Source organism: Prionailurus viverrinus, chromosome E3 (assembly GCF_022837055.1).
Source record: "Prionailurus viverrinus isolate Anna chromosome E3, UM_Priviv_1.0, whole genome shotgun sequence".
Taxonomy (NCBI): domain Eukaryota; kingdom Metazoa; phylum Chordata; class Mammalia; order Carnivora; family Felidae; genus Prionailurus; species Prionailurus viverrinus.
This window is the reverse complement of record NC_062576.1, coordinates 32,250,828-32,265,618: the sequence shown is the minus strand read 5'-3', so window position 1 is coordinate 32,265,618 and position 14,791 is coordinate 32,250,828. Positions and strand designations below refer to the sequence as shown.

Genomic DNA, 14,791 nt, shown 5'->3' with positions numbered 1-14,791 from the left:
TTAAGTGGATGTTTGCTAGTATATTAATTCCTTTAATGATTTTTTTTAATGTTTACTTATTTTGAGAGAGGCGGAGAGAGAGAATCCCAAGACTCTGGTCTCCATCCTATGAACTGTGAGATGATGACCTGAGCCGAAATCAAGAGTCAAATGTCACCCGGGCACCCTTCCTTTAATGATTTTAAACCTTTTTGTTGTTGTTCTATCCTTAGCAGTTGCTCTGGGGATCGCTGTATACATTTTTTTCAGAATTTCAGAATTTCTACTTGAGATTTCTACTAGCTTAATTCCAGGAAGGTCTGGAAACTTCTCCAAACTAGCTTTTCCCTCTTCCTGTTCTTGTGCTATTATTGCTTTTCCACCTCTTCGATTACAAACCCGGTAATTCCGTGTTCTATTACTGTTTTATATAATCTTGTTTTTATAGACGCCGGGAAAAAAAATGTATTTAGAAATACATTTTTGATATTAACCTTATTTACCATTTCTAGTCCTCAATTTGCCCGTGTAGATCTGAATTCAACTGTGTATTACTAATATGGTCAAAAGTCACCCGGTCCCCATTCACTGTAGGTTGCTAGGACAGAATCTACCCTACACTTCTATAAGACACCTGTCATTTGCACAGGCCTGTATAAAGTTCAAAGAACTTTTGCTGCCTGTGGGTTGTCTCTTAAGACCCACAATACCTTGTGGCAATACAACGTGATGTCTTATAGGCCAGGAAACCACCCTGGATTAAAAAAGGAGATTGATTTCCTTTTCTCTGTGTAGACATGTGGCTGCTTCTCTGACACCAGAATGTACTTCTGAAACTGACAAATTCAGTTCTGAATATCCCAGGCATTCAGGATCAGGCTGCACTGCTCTGCAGGGCTAAGTCAGCCCTAACTTGTCCACATCAACCTGCATGTGAGTTTTCATGGTCACTTTTTATACCATACTCAAGTTGGTGGAGTTGGAGAAGGGGGCAGGGAGATTATATACCATATATAAACGCTTTCTTAGAACCAGAGACAAGTATGCTCATTAGCTTTTAAAGCTTCTAAGCATTTACCCAGCCAACAGGATGTGCCTGACGAGGCCCTGGTTGGCAGGTATTTCGGGAGGGAAGCCGACCCCTGAGCCTGAGTGGTCCAGGCAGTGGTGGCTATGCTTCCTGGAGACTTTGTGTCAAGACCCCAGAATTGGCTTTCCAGAAATTAGCGTTCTTTCCTTGCAACAAACACCCACAAGAAGTCTAAATTCTAATCTCTCAAGGCCAACTGAAGAGCGTTTCCATTCTCATCTTGGACACTCACAGGATCTCAAACTTTAAGTTTCTAGCCTGGATTCTGAACACGATGACAACCAACTTTTTTTTCTTTCTTTCTTTTTTTTTTTTTTTCAACGTTTATTTTTATTTTTGGGACAGAGAGAGACAGAGCATGAACGGGGGAGGGGCAGAGAGAGAGGGAGACACAGAATCGGAAACAGGCTCCAGGCTCCGAGCCATCAGCCCAGAGCCTGACGCGGGGCTCGAACTCACGGACCGCGAGATCGTGACCTGGCTGAAGTCGGACGCTTAACCGACTGCGCCACCCAGGCGCCCCATCTTTTTTTTTTTTTTTTTTTTTAAGAGAGAGAGGGAGAGCCCATGTGCACGTAAGTGGGAGACGGGTAGAGGAAGAGAATCTTAAGCAGGCTCCAGCCCAGTGCAGAGCCCGACTCGGGGCTCAATCTCACCACCAGGAGATTATGACCTGAGAGGAAATCAGGAGTCAGACGCTTAACCACTGAGCCACCCAGGCGCCCCAAGACAACCAACTTTTTAATCTGTAAACCGAAGCAGAACACCAGAGACAACTTTTGAACACCTGCTACTCTCCCTGAAAAAAGGAGTTGGGAAGCAAGTACAAAGAAAAAACGGAGTGAAGGCTTTCTGCCTAGAGAGACCTCGTACAGAACTAACACTACTGGTCTACTCTCCAGAAAAGGTCACTTGTAGCAGATTATCTATTTGGCAAATAAGAGGCACTCCTGACACATCCAAGTCAAATGGGTCCCAACTGCCTTGTCACGCATGGAGGGAAACCAGTCTGTCCTTGAAGGAGTCATGGGGCTTGCTTGTCCGTCTGCAGCCTCTGGTTCTTCTAAATGCTCTATTTGTCTCATCTCACCACCACCAACTGTGCCTTCCTCTCCACCCTGGCTGGACTCACATGCAGAAAAAAGACCCTTCTCTGTTTACCCCCTAAACCCGCTTAGTCAAGGCTGTCATGAGGGAGTGGCTTTGCCCGACCATTTGGAGGCTGGTTACATCACAGCCCAGCAGATCTCTGTCTTCCAAGTCCGTCCACCGCGCCCCCTGACCCCCGTCCCCAGCAAGGACTCGGCACTGGTAATAGCCTCAGGATGTAGCAGCCCCAAGCCCGACTGTCGGCCCTTCTCTTCTAGCTCGCTGGGTCTCAGCCTCGGAAGCAGGTCAGGGTCCCACAGGACAGCTTAGCTCTGTCTCTGTCTCTGCCGGCCGTCCTGACCATGCCTTCGGTGCTCTCCAGAAACCAACAACGCCAGTCATCTGTAGAAGCCCACAGCCCACACCTGAATGAAACAAAGAAGAGCCCCACAAGGGTTCACACGTCCCTGAACCAGAGAAGCTGCTTCTCACGCCACATCTGGGGGAGCGCAGGACAGAGTGAAAAGTCGCTTTCGTGTCTAATTTGCATCCTGCCAGTAACTGCTTAAATACAAGTGTTGAGAAAAATCAAACCTTGTGACGTTAGGTCCCAGTTTCAATAATTCTTTGTGGGCAAAGGATGACAGTGAAAAATGAAAGACCTCTATATATAAAATGTTTATTACAGGCAATATTGGTCCATACACTACACAATACCAACAGTACAAGTGTAATCTTTCAAAATCATCGTTTAAACAGCAAAAGACCAAGAAATAAAATTTGAGTCGACTGATTATTTTTCAAAATATTCTCAATGCACATTATCCTTAGTTCCCTTATTATAGTGAAACATACAAATACAGAAAAATACCCCATTTAACATGTACTAGTGTTAAATGGTTATTTGGCTTAAAATCTGAGTTAAGAAAATCCTTTTTAGCAACCTACGTACAGATAAGTAGCAAACTTTATTATATTAAACAAAGTCGTTCCGTTTCAAACCTGTGAAGAATTTCATCCATCATGTATTCTGGCCCTAGTGTCTACTCTCTCACCGCCGCGGTTCTGATCCAAAGGACCAACTCAAGGAGTCGTCTTAGACACAACCTCATCCTCTTCCCCAACACGCTTCATCCAAAAGTCTGTTCAACAGATGGCAACCGGGTAGCGGTCACTTCGCCATGCGATGCCAATGATGCCACGAGAGCATGGCCAGACCTGTCAAACAGCCCGTTTTCCTACCTACTGTGGGTTGCTGCTCAGGAGGTACGATAGACGCCAATACAAGCAGAAAGTCTGCGGCTTCTCTGCCACGTGCCTGAGAACACTTTCCATTTTTTTCTGGTCGATGCTCTGATTAGGTAACATACATAAAAGCCAGCATATTAGTTTAAATCTTTAAACAAAAAACTATATTTTCCAAAGTCATTATCATTTGGGGCGATTAAGTGATCTTTTCTTGCTTTGTTGAGCTTCATCTTTAGGGCGTCCCTCCGCTCTTCCCACTCGTGGAGCTCGGCGTTGCCGTGTGCAAACTTACAGCCGCTTCCTTCTGTGCAGGTGCCGTTCATATACCTGCGGGGCAAGTCAGTGCGGTGAGTGCCCGCAAGTGATTCACACAAACCTGAGGAGCACCTGCTTCACCAGCAAAAAAAACCCCTTAGTTCAAAACCTTAACCCTACAGGAGTGACTATGACACAGCCTTGACATCCACAATGGAAAAATTAGTACTTTTAAATGTATTAATGAGAAATACCGATTGATGGGGCAGAAAAGACTACAGTCCTTCCTGATGCAGTGGAAGGAAATCTGAACTGGCAGCGGGGAAAAGACACCTTCCATGGTGTGGGGTATCACGTGCATCTAAACGGGGAAACTAAATATGAAGAGTGATTTAACAATATGAGGAGCAATTCCAAATCGTGGCTGGTGGCTAAAAGATGTTCTAGGTCCACTGAAAACAAAGGAGCGAGAGTCACGTTCTCCTCTGACCTAAGTTCCACACGTGCACTTGAAGTCAGTCATTCAAAGGCAGTTTCAGCACTCACACACACCAGCTACAGGGCAGGTTGTGCTTAGCGACCCGCCCTTGACGACGGGAAGGGGGTTGGGGCAAATGCGAACACACGTACTTCTCTCTTCCGTTATCTCAAGACACTTCGGACCCGTATCAGCAGACCAGTGACTCTTGTCGCATGACCACAGAAGAGCGAACGAGCATCCAAGGAGCAACCACCACTTTGAGCCCCGATCCGAGCATCCAGTGTTGGAGGACTCCACCCCCGGGTGATCCCCACGCGCCGACCCAACGACCTGGCCTAACGACGACGACGTAATGGCCAGGAAAACGGCGTGAGACCCGCCATCCCTGCGGGGGGGGGTTGCTACGTACCTATCGCAAACACTAAAATACCCTGTCGGAAAGCGGTGCTGCCAGCAGTACTGATCGTCCTCGGTGTGGAACACCTTCTCCTTGTGCTTCTCCGAGGAGATGTGGCCTTGCCACTGCTTCTCACTGTTGCAGTTCTTCCCACACATCCAGCAGTGAAAGTCGGCCTGGAGTGCACGAGAGATACGCGTGCCATCAGGGGTGCCGTGTGCCCCTGACAGGCCACACGCTGCTCAGGGAGGGCACCCAGACTGGGCACCACTTGACCTACAACCCCGCCTCCACTCTCGGGGAGCCTGTCTGGCCGGGGTGGGAGAGAGGGGAACCAGGCAGGAAGATCAAGCTCAAGCTCTGGGTCAGAAACAGGACCAAGAAAGGGATCCCGACACCGGGAGGCGGGCCAGGACACCAGCAGAAGAGAGCGGGGGTGATGGATTCGGCCAGGTTCCGGGAGATCTCTGGCAGGGAGGTGACGGACTGGTGTGCAAACAAGGATGTCTGTGGGGAGGACGAGGGTTCATGAGAGGACCCTGGGGAGGAGGAACTCTTAAGGAACAGCAGAGAGGACGTGAAAGCCCGGGGCTCTGCAGCTGCGTAGGGAGCGGCAGCCGCCCCATCCAGGGCACGTGAAGTGAGCCTCCTACTACGGGCCACACTCATGCCAGGGACCAGGGAAGTCCAGATGCTGAGAAGACACTGCCCCTGGGGCACAGACCGCACAGAAGGAACTGTGCTCAGGTAGCTGTAGGTACGACCACAGATGCAAGCTGTAAGGTCTGAGCAGTGGTTCCCAACTGGCTAAGAATCATGTGCACACAGGTAAGAACAGATTCCTGAAGGCTTCCTGCGAGATCGTCACTATGTCTGGGGGAAAGATGAAGATCCACCTGACTGAACAGCCCAGGTAAATCTCACGACCCAGGAAGTCCAGGTGACCCTGCTTTGGGAACAAGGTGTCAAGGGAGTGAGTGCTGCACCCTGGCACAGGAGGGAGAGTTCACAGGGCACATCCCCAGGCACACACGTGGGGCAAGGCCAGGCCCCAGACGTGAGCCAATCCAGCTGAATCAATTACGGGAAATAGGAAACGGGATAATACACACGCCCATGTCATCTTTAAAAAACAAGCCAGGCAGGGGCGCCTGGGTGGCTCAGTCGGTTAAGCATCTGACTCCTGCTCAGGTCACGATCTCGCGGTCTGTGAGTTCGAGCCCCGCGTCGGGCTCTGTGCTGACAGCTCAGAGCCTGGATCCTGCTTCGGGTTCTGTGTCTCCCTCTCTCTCGGCCCCTCCCCCGCTCGCACGTGTGCTTGTGCTCTTTTTCTCTCTCTCAAACATAAACAAACAAAAGCCAGAGAGAACTATGGATGAGGAAGAAATATGTCAAAGATATGTAAACACAGCCTGGCAAATACACACTGGATCTGGTCCGTCCGGGAAGGGGGACAAACGGGGTTCTAACTCTGTAACATTTTATTTATTTCACAGAAGGAAATACAAGAAACTGCTAACATGGTAGCTTCAAGGTATTCATTATATTATCCTTTACTTTTATAAAAAAAAAAAAAAAAAAAAGGTAAAAGAAAACCAAAACAGTACAAAACCACAGATGACTTAATGTCTCCAGTGAACCTTGGAGCCAGAGGCCAGACGCTGGCGCGTAAGGCGGGAATGCGGGCATAGCACCCACATTTCCCAAACATCTTCTGGGGCCCGGCACTGGGGTAGATGCTCCAGGACCCATCCTGCTTCGCCTACCCATCACAACCCCACTCAGGGGCGCTCGATTACTCGCCCAGGCTACAGGCTAGTAAGAGGGGACACAAACTCTTAGGCTCAAAATTCTCTGCCTCCAAAGTCAGGAAAAGCATTTTCTAGAATCAGGAGGCGTAAGCTAGGGGCCCAAGGCCACCTGAGGGAGGAGCGTGGGCAGCAGGGAGCCAGGCTGTGGGAAGGAGAAAAGAAGGATGAAGACAGAAGGACCCCTGGGGACTCACAGTAACTTCAGCGTAATCTGTCGGCATGTGGATTTGTTTTCCGTTCTCCTTGTTTGATTGACTGGCTACATCATCGCTTTTTTCATTTTTTTGACTCTTTAGCCAGAGCTCATAAAACTGCTCCATATCTTGTACTAAAGAAAAATGAATCGATTTCAGCAGATTTGAATACACCATTGAAATACACACAAGATCATGCAGACCTTTTGTATCAGGTGGCGTACGTTTTCAAGAGGAAAGCGAGACGGTGGAACAGAGACAGATTACAGGAGGCGTGGAGAAGGGCCACATCCACGCAACGGGTAAACTCTGGTGGGTCTGAACCAAATTCCGGACTGTTAGACCACAAGCACTAGTCTTCAAGATGAATTAACTCCTCCCTACGTTTGCAAGACACCTTGGGGGTGCTGAAAATTCAGTAACTATTATAAGGATATTGCTAAAAAGAAAGCCTCACAATGCTTCACACTGCCCCCAGGTAAATACTCATGATCACTGCCATAACCACATAGCCACTTACACGGCTCGGGGCCCGAACAGATATGCTCCTCACTGTCTACTGAAAAAGACGAGAAACGCACTACCACTGGGACCATGATTCTGACCCTGACGGGAGCCCATCGAGTGAAGCCACCATCCCTGAGGATTCACACGCTGGGGTGCAATTTACAACAGCACAACTGTGACCAGTTCTTGGGCAGTGGCCACAAGCTGCTTCCTACAGTACGAGCAAGTGCATTCAGCAGTACTGGCGAGTGCTAACGCCAGGTTTCTCAACCTCAGCGCTGGTGACATTCTGGGCCAGATAATTCTTTGCTGTAGGGGGCTGTCCTGGGCACTGTGGGATATTCAACGGCATTCCCAGACTCTACCTGCTGGATGCCAGTAGGACAACCCACCTAAGTCACAACAATAATAACGTCTCCAGACGTTGCCAAACGTCCCCGGGGGAGAGGGGAAGTCTGGCCAAATTCATCCCCGGCTGGGAAATCTGGGAATGAGGTTATGATCCAAAAATTGGCTTTGAGGGGGCGCCTAAGTCCGACTTTGGCTCAGGTCATGATCTCACTGCTCGTGAGTTCGATCCCCGCGTTGGGCTCTGTGCTGACAGCTCAAAGCCTGGAGCCTGCTTCGTGTTCTGTCTCCATCTCTGCCCCTCCCTCACTCATGCTCTCTCTCTCTCTCTCTCTCTCTCTCAAATATAAAATAAAATGTAAAAAAAAACTTTTTTTAAATGGGCTTTGTTGCCTACCCAAGTGTTTCTTACAATACATCATCAGACTAGGAGGAGAGATAACCCAGAAATCCTTCATTCGGACCACTGGTAACAGGAATCACCACCAGAACCCTGGTGTGCAAGAACACCTTCAGTAAGGCCTGACCGCATGTCCCTCCTCCAAACAAGACAGCGGGAAGGAGTCCCCTCCACACGTCCCCAAACGTGAACACTGGTTAAACATGGTAGGTGACACGCTTAAATCTGAATGGTTCACGTAATTCAGAGATCACGGATCTTCAGCAGTTGGTCAATTTCCATCACTCTGCTAGAGACTAAACAACACCAATTCCTGCCTTTGCAGCCAACCTTTCTGATCAAAAGTCAAAGGCTGCCTGAGGCTCCTCTCAAAGACTCCCACAATGAACATGCAGTGTGACCAAGGCACACATTCTCTCTGCGGGCCTCTGAATCTGAGCCTGTTCTCCCGGTGAGGCCTCCTTGAAGAAACTTTCGATTCTAGCCCGCTTTGGGGGTGGGGGGGGCTTGGCTATTCACAATAGGAGCAGACGGTCTGGCGCAGGTGGTCAGGAAGGACTGAACTTCCCAGACCACCTTTCAGGAACACATCTGTGTCACATGCAACCCTACGGATCCGCACCCAGCTCTGCCCTGAGCAAACACAGATCAGAGGTCAGGCTCTGCTCCCCTGACTCAACGGCACGACTGTGTGGGATGCGAGCCGCTCTCTGCGTTCGCGGTGAGCTCGCATGTTTCCAAGGAGGAAGGAGACTTCCCCGCAAGCTAGACTTCGCGGTCGACAGGCCACAGTCAAGACAGCAACTTACTGCCGTTCTCCTTCATGTACGTCCACACTTCCCGCTCCTCGGGGCTATGAGCAAACGAGCAGTTCCCAACATACTGACACTTCTTCCCGGAAGCAATATGATTGCACAGCTGTATCAAAAAAAAAAAAAAAAAAAAAAAAAAAAAAGAATATGCTTTAAGACAAGAGTACATTCAGTAAAACTGCCTAGTTTTTACTGAGGCCAAATAAGCATTATTCTCTGTGCTAGTGCTGAGTAATGTAATTATTAAATAAGATTACTTTATATTCAAATGGACTCTAAGCCCAACATACAGGAGATGAGATTAAGCTTTCTATCTTGAAATTTTTCAAAACAGTATCTCCAACAGAAAAAAAGTAGGGAACCGGGAGATGGAACATTTTCATACAAGAAAATGTCGACAATCTCCCTTGTTCAGAGTATCCGCTTTCAACGCAGCAGAGCATTTGACCTCCACAGCGCAGCTCTCCGGCCCCCTTGGTCTGACAGCTCCCACGCTCTCCCTGCCTAATGCCCACCAAGCCTCCTTGTCAGCTCCTGGGAGGCAGTAGAGAAGCTGCAGTTACTAAAGAGTCTCGGGAAAAATCTCGGCCACTCAGCTGACCCATCACCAACACTGGCAGCGAATCTCAGCCCTCACGCGTTCGCTATGCACTGTCTGGAGACGATTATGACAGTGGCCAGGCCATCCAGCTACATAGCGTTCAAATAATACCCCTCTGGTTATTTGCATTGTGCTTTTACAAAGTAACACAGGGAAATTGGTAGGAAAATGAAGTGAGAGCGATCAGCAGGACACAGACGTCTCTAAGGACCACAACTATCAAGAAAACCTCCATCACTGAGACAGCTCATTCTTAAATAGCATCAGTGTGCTTGTCTTCACAGAGCACACGTTCCAGTACAACGAAACCTTGGCTTAGTGTGTGCTTCAACAGACGCTGGCCCAGCCTTCCAATCTTCCGCATAAAGCGAAACCCCAGTAAGTACTTAGTCGGGTACTACTAATTTACCATAGTCTTTCCAAGTTCAACGATAAGGAACAGGGAAAAGAGAAGATAAAGGAGAAGAGGCCGGCCACTGTGCTGGGTTTTTACATAACACCATCTCATGTAATCTTCCCTATGACGTAAATATTCCCATTTGCAGATGAGCAAACTGAGGCTGAGTAACTTGACCAGGGCCCTTCTGGCAGACCCTGAAGCCCATTCTCTTTCCACCTCACCATACTGTCTACACACATGCACACACAGAGTATTATTTCTTCTTTTAGGAAAAGGATCCCTTAGCAATAAAAAGAGAAAAAAAAAAAAAAAAGAGGAAATGAGCCACCGTAGTATCGCACAGCAGTACGGCACGTCCAAGATTAATAAGGAATCATGAGAAGTCCTGGCGGCTGGACTAAAACCGTTCTCAGTCGCCTTCGTGTTAACAAAGAATGAGGAGCACACGCACCACCTCGTCTTTTAAAGCATCAGATGCCAACGGTTCCAATAAGCCTTCTTCCCCCCTCGGAGGCCCACTGATGACATCACTTGGATGGAGGGGTCTAAAACCACGGTGGATGAAACACAAATGTACCGCCTCCTTCAGACACTGACCTGGGGACCTGTGTAAGTTTCCAAAACGCAAGGCACTCTGGGTGATGGGGAATCAACGTGCCTCTTCCTCTTCCTTCACTCTGTTGGGCAATTCAGAGGGGGTGGGGCCTCATTTACGAGGGGGGTCTGTGATACATCCCACTGCCTCTCTGGGCAAATCTCTCTTCCTGTCTGCCGTCGGGACAGACAGTTTACTACCTGTCAATGCTCCAAGTGTCCCCGTTCACTCACACAGTGGAACCCTCCGCTGTCTCATGAAGGGCGAAGTCCAGAGCCAACTCAAGGGCTTTGCTCGGACGGTCATCTTTAAAATCACGTAAGGCACCAGGGGGTAGCGAGATGAAATGTGCCACCTCCTGAATGAAATACTACCCTAACGGTCAGCTGGTCTATTTTCGTTCTCCGGGTTTTTGACGATCACGTGCCTCTCACACTCAACATTTTTCCTGGGGGTTACTTTTAGAAAAGCCTACAAAGGGGGGTATCTTTTAGCTCATATCCATGACTTGAGTCAAAGAAACTTGTCAATAGTATTCGTAGTAACCCAAGTTTGATGTCAAAGCCAAGGAATCAGATCTCAATGAAATTCTCCCCCGCTCACTCCCCAAGTAATTCATCTGAAAAATAAGTTAGGTCATGCCCATAATTCTTTCTTGAGTCCACTGTCTATTTCCTTTTTCTGAGTAACTCCTCCAATCCCAGTCAATCCGAAAACTGTCACAGAGCCGCACGCACAAAAGGGGAAGGAAAGCAACGGGACCATTGGAAAATTGTGTCACTTCAACGAGCATTTAAAGGTCTCCAAGTTTCGTTCTCAATCACTACTACTTCCTAATGATTTGAAATGCCTAATGAAAAAAAAAGTGGCTTAAAAATTACGTATGTACATCAAACTGTAAAGGCATTTGTTTCTTTGTGGGGAGAGGACGAATGTTCATCCACTTCTTACGTTCGATGGACATCACTCTCATCGCGCGCCGATCTCTGGTCCACCTAAGAAACATGGAGTTCAGAAAAAACAAAGACACACTGGCACAGGCAGCATATAAGGAATATAAAGGAACAGGTACAACGTTCGTACCTGAAGGACCAGAGATTTTTCTCAACCCTTCTCAAAGAAATGCCTTACGATTCTCTCATTTCACTTCCTATTGATATTTGTTAACAAACATTCCCTTTGAACCCTGAACAAAGAACCAATAAGGAAAGATCAGGAATCTGACTGAATTCTTATCTATGAAATCGTAAAAATCTCTTCCCTTTGCTTTGCAATCACTCCTACATTATCTACTTTGCTCTGCTCTCTCCAAAGTCAATCGTTTTTTCTTATATGTATGATTTTATACCCAAGTAACAGAGAATCATGAAACAGGCAATGTTTACACACACTCTCACACACACACACACACACACACACAAAAGTGCACACATGCACACACACACACACACACACACACACAAAGACATACACACTACTTACGAGTGCCTTGCTTTTGCACTACAATATTTTCTGTTCTTGTCTGGTTCAATGACTTGACCATTTCTCAGACACTGAGCACACACAAATTTTATCTTCATATTAAGAGATCCAGGCATTAGCTGGTTGCCAAGTACCTTAAACAATTAAAACCGAAGTTTTACTTTTAGCAGAATACCAGTTTTCTGACAACAAAATTCTCAATTGCCATGTATTTACTTTTTCATAATAGCATACAATTTCTGGTACTGTCTGGTTTGATGAGTTGACCATTATATACATTATCTGATAACGAAATCTCCAGTTCCCACCCAAACATAAGAGCATATGGTAGAAGCAGATTATCGATGCCACACCTCAATTTGTGAAAGCCAGCTCTGAAGGGAGACGACTAGAAATCGGGGGTGGAGGAGAGAAAGCACTTCTGGCAGCTGGGACGCAGAACCACAAACAGTCTACCTCCCTCACTCCCGGGGTCCCCATGGTCCAAGCACCCAATTGTTTTGCCAATTAAACTGAGCAAGAAAACTGTATCCTGCAATCTTGGCAGGTATCATGGGCTGGCTGATTTTTTTTTTTTTTTTATGATGATCACCTAAAATTTGGAATTCGTTTTCACATTAAGCAATAACTCAAGTCACTGAACAGTAAGGAAGGAAGCTGACTGCAAGTGGAAACCACATCTGCCAAATGACCTCCATTAGGCCGCTCCAGAAAGGACACCAAACACAGCGAGTCTATGAGAGAAAATACCTGAGCCCCAGGTACGCTGGCTTCCAGATTTTGCCAGTATCGTTTAGATTCTTGAGCGATGGCATCGTGTGAGATACCTGTGAAACGTACAAGCCTTCCTTTAGGCTCACCCTCTACATATCAACAGTCCACCAGCCCGATCACAGCCTCAACTCCCCCGCCATCCCCTACGCAGCATAATCCATCACCCAAGGTGAATGCTCGTCACGTCCCTCTTTTTTGCAACAGGATATTTACAAATACAGCTTTTGGTGCCTTCTAGGGAGTCTCTCGACCTCACAAAAGCATACTACGTGCGTGAACTGGTTCCAGCAATTAAGTGCATGAGGCGATTCTGAAAATAAGCCACTCTAAAAATAACGGTTTATAGCCGAGGATAAAATGAACGGTGTTGCCGTTATCGGGATGATGGAGAAAGTTGTCTGATAGTGTTTTGTCAAACCCTGACGGCTCCTGAGGAAACGTTTTTTTTTAAATTGTTTTTAGTCTTCATTCCGGTACAGTTAACATCCAGTGTTATATTAGTTTTAGGGGTACAATAACTCACTGAGCACTTCTATACATCCTGGCGCTTATCCCCACCATACATCCTGCCCACTCACTCCTTAACCCCCATCTCCTGTTTTACTCCCCGCCCCCCCCCCCCCCCCCCCACCAGCCCCCCTCCCCTTTGGTAACTATGACTTAAGAGTCTCTTGCTTGGTTTGAGGAGCCTTTTTTTTTTTTTTTTCCAATGTTTAGTTATCTTAGAGAGAAAGACATGGCACGAGTGGGGGGGCGGGGCAGAGAGAGGGGGAGACACCGAATCCGAAGCAGGCTCCAGGCTCTGAGCTGTCAGCACACAGCCCGACCCGGCGCTCGAACCCCAGAACTGAAACCATGACCTGAGCCAAAGTCGGACACTTAACCGACTGAGCCGCCCAGGCGCCCGGTGAGGAGCCATTTCCTAATCATGCACCGACCTACCGGTTTCATTTTGCAGTATCCAGACTTTCAGTTCTACAAGACTATGCGCATAAAAGCACTCATCTTCCCTTAAGCAGCCATACCGGACCTCATGGCGACATAAATCAAGCTGACACTGACCATGAAAAGAACGTATTTTGGAGTATTTTACCGTTGTCTCTCGCAAGATGTGGACAAGGCACCTAAGACAAAAACGGAGTGACACATTATTGTTCTACCCTAGCTTTTTCAAAGGAAAACAAATAAGTAAATATATATAACGTCAAGTTCTAGACTGAAAATACATGCTAAATCTTTACCAGAAAAAACAAGTCCCTTTACACAATTGTTGGATTAACGGGGGTTCGGGGGGGGGGGGGGAGGATAATTACACCATAAATTAAGCCATAAAATACTGAAATCCATGTCATGAGAAGCTACACGTCAATAATGCCTTTTTGTATTAAACATAAAGTTCATAAACCACTTAAAAATTCCCAGCAAAATATACTAACAGACATTTTTAAATAGTCATCATCTTTCAAAACAGCAACAAGGAAAAAGCACAGGGGGTAAAATGCCTGGGCAAAAACTACTCTGGTTTTATTTGGGTCTAAAGACAGAATCTATTGCGTCACTAGAAAAATTAGAAACTACCAACATACTTATTGTCTTCAAACTCATGCTTTGTAACCGGGTGAGAACAAGAAGTAGAATTATCTTTATTTCTTTTACTTATCATTCTAGGCTTATGATCAAAACATTTCTGGAACAGACAGAGAAGAAGAATTACCACAACAACATCACACAAATTAGAACTTTTGTACCATACTTATGCACATACTTATACATTACAAACTGATGCCAACTAATGTCTCATAGGAAGTTTTTGCGTTCTCTTGGATACTGGGAGGTGCGACTATTGACCGAGTGAACGCTCACCAGGTAGCAGGACGTGTGCTAAGTGTTTTATATTTCTGGGCTTGCAAGTCAGGAACGATCACCAATTTTACGTCAGAAAATAAGGTTTGGAGATAGTACCTCACAGAGGAATATAAACTCTCCAAGATGCTCTTGGAGAAGTTTGAATACAGTGAGGTTGATCTTTCCATTGCCACCAAAGAAAGCCTCTCTGCTGAACGCCCCTTTCCGCTCCAGTGTCCAGATATCTATCTCTTCTTGGCAATAAGCAAATGTGCAGTGGCCTGAATATCTACATTCCTCCTCAGCAGCAACATCTAGAAAGACAGACCATCAAAAGACATTTAAAACACAGCCATTGGTTTGGGTTTTTTTGGTTTTTGATTTTTTTTTAGTGTTTTCTTTCTTTTTGAGAGACAGAGAAAAACAGCAAGTGCTCAAGCTGGGGAGGGGCAGAGAGAGAGGGAGACAGAGGATCCGAAGGAG

General features: G+C 46.9%; 1 protein-coding gene across 2 annotated transcripts in view; it reads right to left on the bottom strand.

The window, feature by feature from the left end:
* Positions 1-2,818: 2,818 nt before the first annotated feature.
* ZC3H7A (zinc finger CCCH-type containing 7A) overlaps positions 2,819-14,791 on the bottom strand; it is a 36,611-nt gene continuing 24,638 nt past the window's right edge. For both annotated transcript variants that reach the window (XM_047837755.1, XM_047837758.1), the window contains exons 14-23: positions 14,426-14,622; positions 14,050-14,150; positions 13,406-13,587; positions 12,440-12,516; positions 11,690-11,823; positions 11,097-11,202; positions 8,609-8,717; positions 6,545-6,678; positions 4,552-4,715; positions 2,819-3,733 (exon numbers count right to left, since the gene is read on the bottom strand). In XM_047837755.1, the coding sequence (XP_047693711.1) occupies positions 3,544-3,733; positions 4,552-4,715; positions 6,545-6,678; positions 8,609-8,717; positions 11,097-11,202; positions 11,690-11,823; positions 12,440-12,516; positions 13,406-13,587; positions 14,050-14,150; positions 14,426-14,622 (1,394 nt within the window). In that variant the 3' untranslated portion in view covers positions 2,819-3,543. The remainder of the gene's footprint in view (positions 3,734-4,551; positions 4,716-6,544; positions 6,679-8,608; positions 8,718-11,096; positions 11,203-11,689; positions 11,824-12,439; positions 12,517-13,405; positions 13,588-14,049; positions 14,151-14,425; positions 14,623-14,791) is intronic.